The sequence below is a fragment of the Betta splendens genome, chromosome 3 (assembly GCF_900634795.4).
Source record: "Betta splendens chromosome 3, fBetSpl5.4, whole genome shotgun sequence".
In the NCBI taxonomy this organism is placed as follows: Eukaryota; Metazoa; Chordata; class Actinopteri; order Anabantiformes; family Osphronemidae; genus Betta; species Betta splendens.
Window position 1 is genome coordinate 1 of NC_040883.2, and position 14,732 is coordinate 14,732.

The following is a 14,732-nucleotide window of genomic DNA, read 5'->3' on the forward strand; positions in this document are numbered from 1 at the left end:
GGATGGGCAGCGGAAAAGAAGAGAGCGGTACTGGATACAGATGTTGGGCACCATAGTGCCAACAGGCTTAAATGAAAAACAATAAAGCAACTTTGAACTCAGAATTAGACACAGAGTGGGGAGAGGAAGGTATATTCAAACTAGAAAAGCGTATAAGAAACAAAACAAAAAGTACCGTTTCTTGACAGGTGAGAGGGGTATAGCCCACTTCCATACAGCTTCCTGTGTGACAGAGAGGGAGAGGCATGACAAATAGAACATGAGTTTAATATTTGTTTTTTTCTTCTGTTTAATCATGGGATCACTTTACATAATATATTGCATGAACCTTCTATTATCTATTGTCTATTAATAATGAATGTGGACTTTATTGCACATAGAGTGAATGAATGTTGACCAAAACATCTTAATGGTTGCCATTTGCATGACCCTACTGGCATTGTTATTCCTAAACAGAGGCCCAAGCACTTACCTTTTTGTTGGCACTTGATTGAGGATTACCCCCTCATCATATTTATTGTTATTTATTCCAAAGCATCTATGATCAAAAGGATAATAAATGATATTGCATGACCTCTCTTTTTCTATTAATAATGAATGTTGATTTTATTGCATGCAGAGTGAATTAATGAAGATAATGGCACTTAATAACTACTACTTTATTTGCATAGTCTATACTCTTAATTCTTAGACATAGTCTTTAAACACTTACCTCCTTTGGCACTTGCCATCATATGTATTTTATATTTATTTGAAAAAAAAAAAAAAAAAAATTCTATTTGTCTTGGTCAATCTCTAGGCTATTAGCTTGCTCCTGTTTTGGAAGATGGGTCGTCCGTCCGGTCATAAGAAAAGGTATTCATCTTCCATGCCTCCTTCAGCCACCTGAGCCAGCGCACCTGAGATCCACACAGATAACAAATAACCCTGATCCAATCCTTCACCTAACCCTGCCCGTGCCAGGGGCCATTGGAGCTGGCAGATGGTAGATTACCTTTTAAGAGGACAAAATAAATCCACTTCCTTTCCTAAAAAGTAAAAAAAAGGGAAACCCTGTCATTGAAAGCAAAGATATAACAAGACATTGTCAAAGACAAGCAGCAGGCGCTCTCTCTCTCTCTCTCTCTCTCTCCCCCCCCCCCCCTCTCTCTCTCTCTCTCTCTCTCTCTCTTTCGAGGTCTCCTCTCCTTCTCATCCTATCCATCCTCTAACTTCCTCTCATCAACCTCCCTTTCTCCATCCCTCCCTTACCTTACCCAACTTGCCTAATCCCAACCCTCCCCCCTTTTACTGCCTGACCCCAACCTTACTTATATCCTCCTACCTATCTCCCTGCCCCCTCATCCCCTCCTAACCCTAATTACTCTCCCCCATCTCTTACCTCTCTCCCCATTCTGCCTAACCCTAAATAATTTACCCTCTTCTTGCTCCCTTCTTACAGAAAAGAAACTGCAACTCAACTCCACATACATGACAGCCTCAAAAGAATAAAATAATAACAGCTACTATGGGCATACTGTCCCTGCGATATAAGACAGACTGCTAGAATAGCTTTGGTTCATTTCCCTATATCCTGTCAGAAAAGAACTGACCTCCGCTGCCCATCCAAAAGGGACCTGCTGAGAGGACCACAACCTGGGGGAGACCATCCCACTGCCCCACGGTCGATCTGAGCAGCACCTCTGGAGAAAGGTTTGGTGATGTCTTGGTGCTACCTGCAATGAGTAAAGCACAACAAGATACATGAAATGACCATACGGTTAATACTCACCTAGTTAGGCCTCATTCTCATCCTACTCTCCTTCTCAAACCTGAAAATGGAACACTCCATGACGGAGTATACCATTATTACCCTCAGTCAGAGAAACCTCCCCAACCCAAACAGGAAGTTGAATTACCCAGATCGTTTGGGGCGGGGACAACCATGTGGTCTCTCTCATATAGATGTGTGAGCCCTCACGCCACTTCCCTTAGTTCCCTCTGATGAAGCAGCATGCACTGCGAAACGTTAGGGAGTCTTAGATCATATTGAGTAAACTGCTCTCCTATTTAAGTCTTTAAAAGTTTTTTAATTCTTGTTTTAACTTTTTATCTAAATAAAAGTGAGTTTTTAACACGCCGTCTTATGGAGGTTTTTAACCTTTAGTTACCTTTCACACTGAGTGGATTTTTTATTCAACCACATTGTGGATTATGCGTTTAACCTTGGATTGGACATTTACCTGAGGACATTGAAACCCCCTTATGCCTCTGGGAGCGTTTTTTTCTGCTCCAGAAACCAGATGGACAGGAACGGGACCTGGAAGCACACCGACAGCCGGACAATGAGCCACAGGGAAGTGAGGCCTACAGACCTGAGGCCTAAGAAGCAGAGACTCCACGTCACCAGGCCCAGGACAAACCACATGGCGCAATCCTTCCACAACAAGGCTAAAGGTAGGACCTCCAATATGGACGGTGGGGCTCACTATGGGGAGACTGTTGCTCAATGTGACCTAGGCCACAGAGAGGAAAATCCAGAGGGCTCACACAATAACACTTACACCCACAACTCCTTACCTGAGGAGAGAGGTAGAGTTAAAAGACAAACTCAGATAAAACAGGTGCTAGATCCTAATACAAGAGACCTTGCTAAAAAGTATTTTAAACTCATCCAAGCCATTCATCATAAAAACATTACTGACCGGGCCATATCCACCGGCACTCCTCCCGCAGGCATGATGAGGCAGGTCAGGAAGCTGTCCGGGTTCATCAAACCAGCAAGTCCTACAGAGGAAGTTAAAAACAAAATCACCATTAACACTAACAAGTGGATGGAGGAAAACCTGATCGTTTTACGGGACCACTACGCTAACATCATTTCTCAATATAGCCTAATAAATAGAAACAATGTTGCACTTCAAGTGGCAGCAAACTGGGCTGAAAAACGGTACAGGGGCAGGCTTGCTCCCACTACAGCCACGACAGTTGAGCGGGTACTGGCCGCAGCAGCAACAGCAGTGCAGAATCCAGATCCTCATTACACTCCTCCTTCTGTCTTATTGTCAAACCAGCCTTTGCTTTCCAACAGAGATTCAGAAGAGGAACCACCAACAGTCTCCAAGCCACTGGACGTAAAGAGCAGGGAGCAATTTCCACCGCTACCCAGGCCCAGTAGGAACTTACAAACTCTCTGTCTGGGCAATAGGCCCACTCTGCAGCAGCAGGTGATGGCAGCTCCACAAACTCAAATCCAGAATCAGCCACAAGCTGAATCAGCCACCACAAGCACGGACACACGGTCTAACCAGACCCACTATGTGCTGCAACAAACCTCCAAACTGACCAGGAGGAATTTCAAGTCTCATAATAGCTCAGCTTTAAAGACTCTCTCCCCTTTAAAGGTGCTGGAGTCTGCTCCCTGCTCTCGACTTCCTCCTCGCCATCACCGTCCTCCTCCACTTGCTGCCTCCTCCCCTTCGCCTGTCACCAACCTTTCTCCACAGGGCCCTGATCAGGACCAGTTTTCAATATCCCAGCTGACCCTTCACTTTTCATTAGACTCTCCTCCGGCACCGAGTGTAATTAATGATCCTTCCTTTACAGAACAGACGCCATATCACCCCATTAAGTCCAGTGTCTGTGATCCCGGAGGGGAAATTTACCAACCACAGGCAACGAATCGTAAACAGGGCTTACAGGTACGACAGGCCAGGGACTTAACAAATGTGGCAACAGTCACCACAGGTGACATTGACCAGCTTTCCCCATCCTCTGCTGACCTCTGTCCTCCAGGTCACTCAGCCGTGCCATCCGCCCCCCTGCCAGGGAGCCAGCCGCCCAGACACCTTGATCTCTCCAGGCTAAAATTAAAAAACAAAGAGGTGGGAGGAAAAAGGACGAGAAAATGGAAAAACATCCAAGTTGAACAAACTGGACAAATCCACTCTGATACCTCCAAAAACACCTCGGTAGCAGTGCGGCTGGAGTCCTCACGGCAGGGGCACTTTGGGCGGGCTGAGGACGAGGAATGGGAGGATTTTACGTCAGGCAGTGAGAGAGAACAGAACCGTACCTTATTGTTTTTTTCCCACCAGCCACAAGGCACGGCCTTCACGCAAGCTGGAGGACTGGCACATTAGGGGTAAAAAACCTGTACTGATATTGGGGGACTCGAACCTTAACAGGATCCTTGAGTTTATGCACCCAGAGGTACAAATCGACAGCTACCCTGGTGCCAATTTCTACCACTTTTGGAAAGTGGTACAGAAAACTCCAGCACACCCCTCTGTCAAGGTTGTGGTCTTCTCAGTGGGACTCAATAATAGGGACCAGGACCCTCAGAAAACATCAATAAAACAACTTAGGGCGTTGTATAGGGCATCCAGAGTGGCATTTCCAAATGCCAGCATTTTTTTCCCCCTCATTAACTACTCGCCATCCCTCACGCAGATACAGAAACAAAACCTGGACACCATTAATACGTATATTACTAACTACTTACCTTCATTGCCTAGTATCCCACAGGACCGGTTCAGAACCAGAGCAGATAACATCCATTGGACCACGGCCACAGCACACAGCATCTTCGACCTCTGGTGTCAAAGGCTGAGCTTAAATTTACAGTAGGCCCCAACTCCAACCAGAGCACTGAGGTCAGGAGGCTTAAGCCTCCTGCCTCACACACGCACAACAGAAGGGAGGACAGTGGATCTTCCCACTCAAATGTCCTCAACCTTTCTAAGCTCTTTTGGCCAACTGCCGCACAGCTGAGTCTGCTGGAGAGGGGCCTGACATTTGTTCCACAAGACACACACACAGACATAGAGGAATTGCGTAAAGACCTGCACTCCTACCACAGACGCATCAAGATCATAGACTACTTTGACACTGTGCAACCACACTTTGTGCCATTCACCCATGCGTCCAGCTGGGAACCAAAATGGACACAGCTCAGCAAAGGGGTCCAGAAATTAATTAAACAGGACAGACGATGCTTGGCCTTAAATCGGCCACAAGAGGGCGCCATTAGCAACCTCTCTGTCAGTGAGCAACAGGCCTTGAGGGAGCTGCAGACTAATGCTCAGATAATCATTAAACCGGCCGATAAAGGCTCTAAGATAGTGATTATGGACAAACAGCAATACCTGTTGGAGGCACAAAGACAGCTGAGCAATAAACAGCATTACATACCTATCACAGCCAGCCTGCAGTCACAAATACAGACCAGGATCCGCTCCATCATACAGCAACTGTACATTGAGGGCTACATCAAGAGCAAACAAAGAGATTATCTCTATGGCCCCAATGACCCAAGGAGCAGACAATTCTACCTTCTGCCAAAAATACACAAGGACCCTCAAACATGGACAGTCCCTCACGAGGTGCCTCCAGGCAGACCCATAGTGTCGGACTGTAACAGCTGCACTTACCACATTTCACAGTACATCGACTCTTTCCTCGGTCCTCTCTCCAGCAGACATCCTAGTTACCTTAAAGACACCTACCACTTTCTGGAGGTCACCCGGAATGTCAAGCTCCCAAGCAATGCGAGACTTTTTACTATAGATGTAGAGAGCCTTTACACCAACATCAACACAGACATGGGCCTTAGAGCAGTCAGGGACATTTTTGCTAGATTTCCCGACCCCAGGAGACCCGATCGACACCTCCTGGAGCTACTAGCAATCTGCTTGAAAAATAATGATTTTCAGTTTGGCACAAATCTCTACTTACAGGTACAGGGGACAGCCATGGGACAGCGATACGCCCCCTCATACGCAAACCTCTACATGAGCGAGTGGGAGCGAGAGGCTTTGGCAAAGTGCCGACACAAACCAGCCTTGTATTACAGATTCCTGGACGACATCGTGGGGGTCTGGACACATGACCTGAATAGCTTTTCAGAGTTTTTCCACACATTAAACAACCATCACCCCTCCATTAAGTTGCAGTACACGTTACACGCAGAGCAGGTTAACTTTCTGGACACAACAGTATTTTTTGCACCTACAACAGCTGGGGAGAAGATCATGTTGACTAAAGTCTACTTTAAGACAACAGACACGCATGCTCTCCTCCACAAAACCAGCTACCATCCAAAACATACCTTCAGAGGCATAGTGAAGTCACAAATCATTCGCTTCCACAGGATTTGCTCTAGACACACAGACACCATAGCGGCCATACAGGAATTGTTTCGAAGCCTCCGGCAGAGGGGGTACTCCAGGTCCTTCCTGAGGAGGATAAAGAGGGAAACACTTTCAACTCTCGCTCCCACTCGCTCTTTTAACAGTTTGAATAACAATATTGTTCAACAGCAGGCTAGCAGACCTCTAGATGACGACACGCCCCAGTTGTTGCCATTCGTAACCACCTTCTCCCACAGGCACTTGAATCTGCAGCAGGAAATCAGGGCGAACTTCCAGTCTCACCTGGTGCCACTCCCGGCCTTTAAAAATCACAAAATCATTACAGCATACAGGAAAAATAAAAACCTCAAGGACCTACTGGTTCGAGCCAAATTCAACCAGGAGCCACAGGGCCGACTGCAACCCTACCATCACCACTTCAGAAGAATCAAATACATCTCTAATCCCCACAGTCGTTCGGCCGGTCCTGTGTCTGGGCTTTGTACGGTCCATACCAGCAACATAGTTTACAGCATAACCTGCAACCAGTGCCATAAAATCTACATTGGGGAAACAAAACATGATATAGCGACCAGACTGCAGCAGCATCTGTACACTATTCAGAGAGCGCAACTCAATAGAGAATTGGTTAAGCACTTCCAAACCCATTCAACCAAACACCTCACCATTTCTGGCCTCGAATGGCAGGCCAACTGGACGGATGGGCAGCGGAAAAGAAGAGAGCGGTACTGGATACAGATGTTGGGCACCATAGTGCCAACAGGCTTAAATGAAAAACAATAAAGCAACTTTGAACTCAGAATTAGACACAGAGTGGGGAGAGGAAGGTATATTCAAACTAGAAAAGCGTATAAGAAACAAAACAAAAAGTACCGTTTCTTGACAGGTGAGAGGGGTATAGCCCACTTCCATACAGCTTCCTGTGTGACAGAGAGGGAGAGGCATGACAAATAGAACATGAGTTTAATATTTGTTTTTTTCTTCTGTTTAATCATGGGATCACTTTACATAATATATTGCATGAACCTTCTATTATCTATTGTCTATTAATAATGAATGTGGACTTTATTGCACATAGAGTGAATGAATGTTGACCAAAACATCTTAATGGTTGCCATTTGCATGACCCTACTGGCATTGTTATTCCTAAACAGAGGCCCAAGCACTTACCTTTTTGTTGGCACTTGATTGAGGATTACCCCCTCATCATATTTATTGTTATTTATTCCAAAGCATCTATGATCAAAAGGATAATAAATGATATTGCATGACCTCTCTTTTTCTATTAATAATGAATGTTGATTTTATTGCATGCAGAGTGAATTAATGAAGATAATGGCACTTAATAACTACTACTTTATTTGCATAGTCTATACTCTTAATTCTTAGACATAGTCTTTAAACACTTACCTCCTTTGGCACTTGCCATCATATGTATTTTATATTTATTTGAAAAAAAAAAAAAAAAAATTCTATTTGTCTTGGTCAATCTCTAGGCTATTAGCTTGCTCCTGTTTTGGAAGATGGGTCGTCCGTCCGGTCATAAGAAAAGGTATTCATCTTCCATGCCTCCTTCAGCCACCTGAGCCAGCGCACCTGAGATCCACACAGATAACAAATAACCCTGATCCAATCCTTCACCTAACCCTGCCCGTGCCAGGGGCCATTGGAGCTGGTAGATGGTAGATTACCTTTTAAGAGGACAAAATAAATCCACTTCCTTTCCTAAAAAGTAAAAAGGGAAACCCTGTCATTGAAAGCAAAGATATAACAGGACATTGTCAAAGACAAGCAGCAGGCGCTCTCTCCCTCTCTCTCTCTCTCTCTCTCTTTTGAGGTCTCCTCTCCTTCTCATCCTATCCATTCTCTAACTTCCTCTCATCAACCTCACTTTCTCCATCCCTCCCTTACCTTACCCAACTTGCCTAATCCCAACCCTCCCCCCTTTTACTGCCTGACCCCAACCTTACTTATATCCTCCTACCTATCTCCCCACCCCCTCATCCCCTCCTAACCCTAATTACTCTCCCCCATCTCTTACCTCTCTCCCCATTCTGCCTAACCCTAAATAATTTACCCTCTTCTTGCTTCCTTCTTACAGAAAAGAAACTGCAACTCAACTCCACATACATGACAGCCTCAAAAGAATAAAATAATAACAGCTACTATGGGCATACTGTCCCTGCGATATAAGACAGACTGCTAGAATAGCTTTGGTTCATTTCCCTATATCCTGTCAAAAAAGAACTGACCTCCGCTGCCCATCCAAAAGGGACCTGCTGAGAGGACCACAACCTGGGGGAGACCATCCCACTGCCCCACGGTCGATCTGAGCAGCACCTCTGGAGAAAGGTTTGGTGATTTCTTGGTGCTACCTGCAATGAGTAAAGCACAACAAGATACATGAAATGACCATACGGTTAATACTCACCTAGTTAGGCCTCATTCTCATCCTACTCTCCTTCTCAAACCTGAAAATGGAACACTCCATGACGGAGTATACCATTATTACCCTCAGTCAGAGAAACCTCCCCAACCCAAACAGGAAGTTGAATTACCCAGATCGTTTGGGGCGGGGACAACCATGTGGTCTCTCTCATATAGATGTGTGAGCCCTCACGCCACTTCCCTTAGTTCCCTCTGATGAAGCAGCATGCACTGCGAAACGTTAGGGAGTCTTAGATCATATTGAGTAAACAGCTCTCCTATTTAAGTTTTTTAAAAGTTTTTTAATTCTTGTTTTAACTTTTTTATCTAAATAAAAGTGAGTTTTTAACACGCCGTCTTATGGAGGTTTTTAACCTTTAGTTACCTTTCACACTGAGTGGATTTTTATTCAACCACATTGTGGATTATGCGTTTAACCTTGGATTGGACATTTACCTGAGGACATCGAAACCCCCTTATGCCTCTGGGAGCGTTTTTTTCTGCTCCAGAAACCAGATGGACAGGAACGGGACCTGGAAGCACACCGACAGCCGGACAATGAGCCACAGGGAAGTGAGGCCTACAGACCTGAGGCCTAAGAAGCAGAGACTCCACGTCACCAGGCCCAGGACAAACCACATGGCGCAATCCTTCCACAACAAGGCTAAAGGTAGGACCTCCAATATGGACGGTGGGGCTCACTATGGGGAGACTGTTGCTCAATGTGACCTAGGCCACAGAGAGGAAAATCCAGAGGGCTCACACAATAACACTTACACCCACAACTCCTTACCTGAGGAGAGAGGTAGAGTTAAAAGACAAACTAAGATAAAACAGGTGCTAGATCCTAATACAAGAGACCTGGCTAAAAAGTATTTTAAACTCATCCAAGCCATTCATCATAAAAACATTACTGACCGGGCCATATCCACCGGCACTCCTCCCGCAGGCATGATGAGGCAGGTCAGGAAGCTGTCCGGGTTCATCAAACCAGCAAGTCCTACAGAGGAAGTTAAAAACAAAATCACCATTAACACTAACAAGTGGATGGAGGAAAACCTGATCGTTTTACGGGACCACTACGCTAACATCATTTCTCAATATAGCCTAATAAATAGAAACAATGTTGCACTTCAAGTGGCAGCAAACTGGGCTGAAAAACGGTACAGGGGCAGGCTTGCTCCCACTACAGCCACGACAGTTGAGCGGGTACTGGCCGCAGCAGCAACAGCAGTGCAGAATCCAGATCCTCATTACACTCCTCCTTCTGTCTTATTGTCAAACCAGCCTTTGCTTTCCAACAGAGATTCAGAAGAGGAACCACCAACAGTCTCCAAGCCACTGGACGTAAAGAGCAGGGAGCAATTTCCACCGCTACCCAGGCCCAGTAGGAACTTACAAACTCTCTGTCTGGGCAATAGGCCCACTCTGCAGCAGCAGGTGATGGCAGCTCCACAAACTCAAATCCAGAATCAGCCACAAGCTGAATCAGCCACCACAAGCACGGACACACGGTCTAACCAGACCCACTATGTGCTGCAACAAACCTCCAAACTGACCAGGAGGAATTTCAAGTCTCATAATAGCTCAGCTTTAAAGACTCTCTCCCCTTTAAAGGTGCTGGAGTCTGCTCCCTGCTCTCGACTTCCTCCTCGCCATCACCGTCCTCCTCCACTTGCTGCCTCCTCCCCTTCGCCTGTCACCAACCTTTCTCCACAGGGCCCTGATCAGGACCAGTTTTCAATATCCCAGCTGACCCTTCACTTTTCATTAGACTCTCCTCCGGCACCGAGTGTAATTAATGATCCTTCCTTTACAGAACAGACGCCATACCACCCCATTAAGTCCAGTGTCTGTGATCCCGGAGGGGAAATTTACCAACCACAGGCAACGAATCGTAAACAGGGCTTACAGGTACGACAGGCCAGGGACTTAACAAATGTGGCAACACTCACCACAGGTGACATTGACCAGCTTTCCCCATCCTCTGCTGACCTCTGTCCTCCAGGTCACTCAGCCGTGCCATCCGCCCCCCTGCCAGGGAGCCAGCCGCCCAGACACCTTGATCGGTCCAGGCTAAAATTAAAAAACAAAGAGGTGGGAGGAAAAAGGACGAGAAAATGGAAAAACATCCAAGTTGAACAAACTGGACAAATCCACTCTGATACCTCCAAAAACACCTCGGTAGCAGTGCGGCTGGAGTCCTCACGGCAGGGGCACTTTGGGCGGGCTGAGGACGAGGAATGGGAGGATTTTACGTCAGGCAGTGAGAGAGAACAGAACCGTACCTTATTGTTTTTTCCCACCAGCCACAAGGCACGGCCTTCACGCAAGCTGGAGGACTGGCACATTAGGGGTAAAAAACCTGTACTGATATTGGGGGACTCGAACCTTAACAGGATCCTTGAGTTTATGCACCCAGAGGTACAAATCGACAGCTACCCTGGTGCCAATTTCTACCACTTTTGGAAAGTGGTACAGAAAACTCCAGCACACCCCTCTGTCAAGGTTGTGGTCTTCTCAGTGGGACTCAATAATAGGGACCAGGACCCTCAGAAAACATCAATAAAACAACTTAGGGCGTTGTATAGGGCATCCAGAGTGGCATTTCCAAATGCCAGCATTTTTTTCCCCCTCATTAACTACTCGCCATCCCTCACGCAGATACAGAAACAAAACCTGGACACCATTAATACGTATATTACTAACTACTTACCTTCATTGCCTAGTATCCCACAGGACCGGTTCAGAACCAGAGCAGATAACATCCATTGGACCACGGCCACAGCACACAGCATCTTCGACCTCTGGTGTCAAAGGCTGAGCTTAAATTTACAGTAGGCCCCAACTCCAACCAGAGCACTGAGGTCAGGAGGCTTAAGCCTCCTGCCTCACACACGCACAACAGAAGGGAGGACAGTGGATCTTCCCACTCAAATGTCCTCAACCTTTCTAAGCTCTTTTGGCCAACTGCCGCACAGCTGAGTCTGCTGGAGAGGGGCCTGACATTTGTTCCACAAGACACACACACAGACATAGAGGAATTGCGTAAAGACCTGCACTCCTACCACAGACGCATCAAGATCATAGACTACTTTGACACTGTGCAACCACACTTTGTGCCATTCACCCATGCGTCCAGCTGGGAACCAAAATGGACACAGCTCAGCAAAGGGGTCCAGAAATTAATTAAACAGGACAGACGATGCTTGGCCTTAAATCGGCCACAAGAGGGCGCCATTAGCAACCTCTCTGTCAGTGAGCAACAGGCCTTGAGGGAGCTGCAGACTAATGCTCAGATAATCATTAAACCGGCCGATAAAGGCTCTAAGATAGTGATTATGGACAAACAGCAATACCTGTTGGAGGCACAAAGACAGCTGAGCAATAAACAGCATTACATACCTATCACAGCCAGCCTGCAGTCACAAATACAGACCAGGATCCGCTCCATCATACAGCAACTGTACATTGAGGGCTACATCAAGAGCAAACAAAGAGATTATCTCTATGGCCCCAATGACCCAAGGAGCAGACAATTCTACCTTCTGCCAAAAATACACAAGGACCCTCAAACATGGACAGTCCCTCACGAGGTGCCTCCAGGCAGACCCATAGTGTCGGACTGTAACAGCTGCACTTACCACATTTCACAGTACATCGACTCTTTCCTCGGTCCTCTCTCCAGCAGACATCCTAGTTACCTTAAAGACACCTACCACTTTCTGGAGGTCACCCGGAATGTCAAGCTCCCAAGCAATGCGAGACTTTTTACTATAGATGTAGAGAGCCTTTACACCAACATCAACACAGACATGGGCCTTAGAGCAGTCAGGGACATTTTTGCTAGATTTCCCGACCCCAGGAGACCCGATCGACACCTCCTGGAGCTACTAGCAATCTGCTTGAAAAATAATGATTTTCAGTTTGGCACAAATCTCTACTTACAGGTACAGGGGACAGCCATGGGACAGCGATACGCCCCCTCATACGCAAACCTCTACATGAGCGAGTGGGAGCGAGAGGCTTTGGCAAAGTGCCGACACAAACCAGCCTTGTATTACAGATTCCTGGACGACATCGTGGGGGTCTGGACACATGACCTGAATAGCTTTTCAGAGTTTTTCCACACATTAAACAACCATCACCCCTCCATTAAGTTGCAGTACACGTTACACGCAGAGCAGGTTAACTTTCTGGACACAACAGTATTTTTTGCACCTACAACAGCTGGGGAGAAGATCATGTTGACTAAAGTCTACTTTAAGACAACAGACACGCATGCTCTCCTCCACAAAACCAGCTACCATCCAAAACATACCTTCAGAGGCATAGTGAAGTCACAAATCATTCGCTTCCACAGGATTTGCTCTAGACACACAGACACCATAGCGGCCATACAGGAATTGTTTCGAAGCCTCCGGCAGAGGGGGTACTCCAGGTCCTTCCTGAGGAGGATAAAGAGGGAAACACTTTCAACTCTCGCTCCCACTCGCTCTTTTAACAGTTTGAATAACAATATTGTTCAACAGCAGGCTAGCAGACCTCTAGATGACGACACGCCCCAGTTGTTGCCATTCGTAACCACCTTCTCCCACAGGCACTTGAATCTGCAGCAGGAAATCAGGGCGAACTTCCAGTCTCACCTGGTGCCACTCCCGGCCTTTAAAAATCACAAAATCATTACAGCATACAGGAAAAATAAAAACCTCAAGGACCTACTGGTTCGAGCCAAATTCAACCAGGAGCCACAGGGCCGACTGCAACCCTACCATCACCACTTCAGAAGAATCAAATACATCTCTAATCCCCACAGTCGTTCGGCCGGTCCTGTGTCTGGGCTTTGTACGGTCCATACCAGCAACATAGTTTACAGCATAACCTGCAACCAGTGCCATAAAATCTACATTGGGGAAACAAAACATGATATAGCGACCAGACTGCAGCAGCATCTGTACACTATTCAGAGAGCGCAACTCAATAGAGAATTGGTTAAGCACTTCCAAACCCATTCAACCAAACACCTCACCATTTCTGGCCTCGAATGGCAGGCCAACTGGACGGATGGGCAGCGGAAAAGAAGAGAGCGGTACTGGATACAGATGTTGGGCACCATAGTGCCAACAGGCTTAAATGAAAAACAATAAAGCAACTTTGAACTCAGAATTAGACACAGAGTGGGGAGAGGAAGGTATATTCAAACTAGAAAAGCGTATAAGAAACAAAACAAAAAGTACCGTTTCTTGACAGGTGAGAGGGGTATAGCCCACTTCCATACAGCTTCCTGTGTGACAGAGAGGGAGAGGCATGACAAATAGAACATGAGTTTAATATTTGTTTTTTTCTTCTGTTTAATCATGGGATCACTTTACATAATATATTGCATGAACCTTCTATTATCTATTGTCTATTAATAATGAATGTGGACTTTATTGCACATAGAGTGAATGAATGTTGACCAAAACATCTTAATGGTTGCCATTTGCATGACCCTACTGGCATTGTTATTCCTAAACAGAGGCCCAAGCACTTACCTTTTTGTTGGCACTTGATTGAGGATTACCCCCTCATCATATTTATTGTTATTTATTCCAAAGCATCTATGATCAAAAGGATAATAAATGATATTGCATGACCTCTCTTTTTCTATTAATAATGAATGTTGATTTTATTGCATGCAGAGTGAATTAATGAAGATAATGGCACTTAATAACTACTACTTTATTTGCATAGTCTATACTCTTAATTCTTAGACATAGTCTTTAAACACTTACCTCCTTTGGCACTTGCCATCATATGTATTTTATATTTATTTGAAAAAAAAAAAAAAAAAATTCTATTTGTCTTGGTCAATCTCTAGGCTATTAGCTTGCTCCTGTTTTGGAAGATGGGTCGTCCGTCCGGTCATAAGAAAAGGTATTCATCTTCCATGCCTCCTTCAGCCACCTGAGCCAGCGCACCTGAGATCCACACAGATAACAAATAACCCTGATCCAATCCTTCACCTAACCCTGCCCGTGCCAGGGGCCATTGGAGCTGGCAGATGGTAGATTACCTTTTAAGAGGACAAAATAAATCCACTTCCTTTCCTAAAAAGTAAAAAAAAGGGAAACCCTGTCATTGAAAGCAAAGATATAACAAGACATTGTCAAAGACAAGCAGCAGGCGCTCTCT

At 45.8% G+C, this 14,732-nt stretch overlaps 1 protein-coding gene and 1 long non-coding RNA gene across 2 annotated transcripts; one reads left to right on the forward strand and one right to left on the reverse strand.

The window, feature by feature from the left end:
- Window positions 1–739: 739 nt before the first annotated feature.
- Window positions 740–2,064, reverse strand: LOC121202122 (uncharacterized). The gene is made up of 3 exons (XR_008694150.1): window positions 1,593–2,064; window positions 995–1,028; window positions 740–899 (listed from the first exon to the last, which is right to left on the reverse strand). It is a non-coding gene; the product is annotated as an uncharacterized LOC121202122 (long non-coding RNA).
- Window positions 2,065–6,749: 4,685 nt separating this feature from the next.
- LOC121202123 (uncharacterized) lies at window positions 6,750–10,704 on the forward strand. Its single transcript, XM_041070059.2, has 2 exons — window positions 6,750–10,472; window positions 10,567–10,704. Exons 1-2 carry the CDS (start codon window positions 9,075–9,077, stop codon window positions 10,636–10,638), a joined length of 1,470 nt encoding a protein of 489 aa, XP_040925993.1. The 5' UTR covers window positions 6,750–9,074; the 3' UTR covers window positions 10,639–10,704.
- Window positions 10,705–14,732: the final 4,028 nt, after the last annotated feature.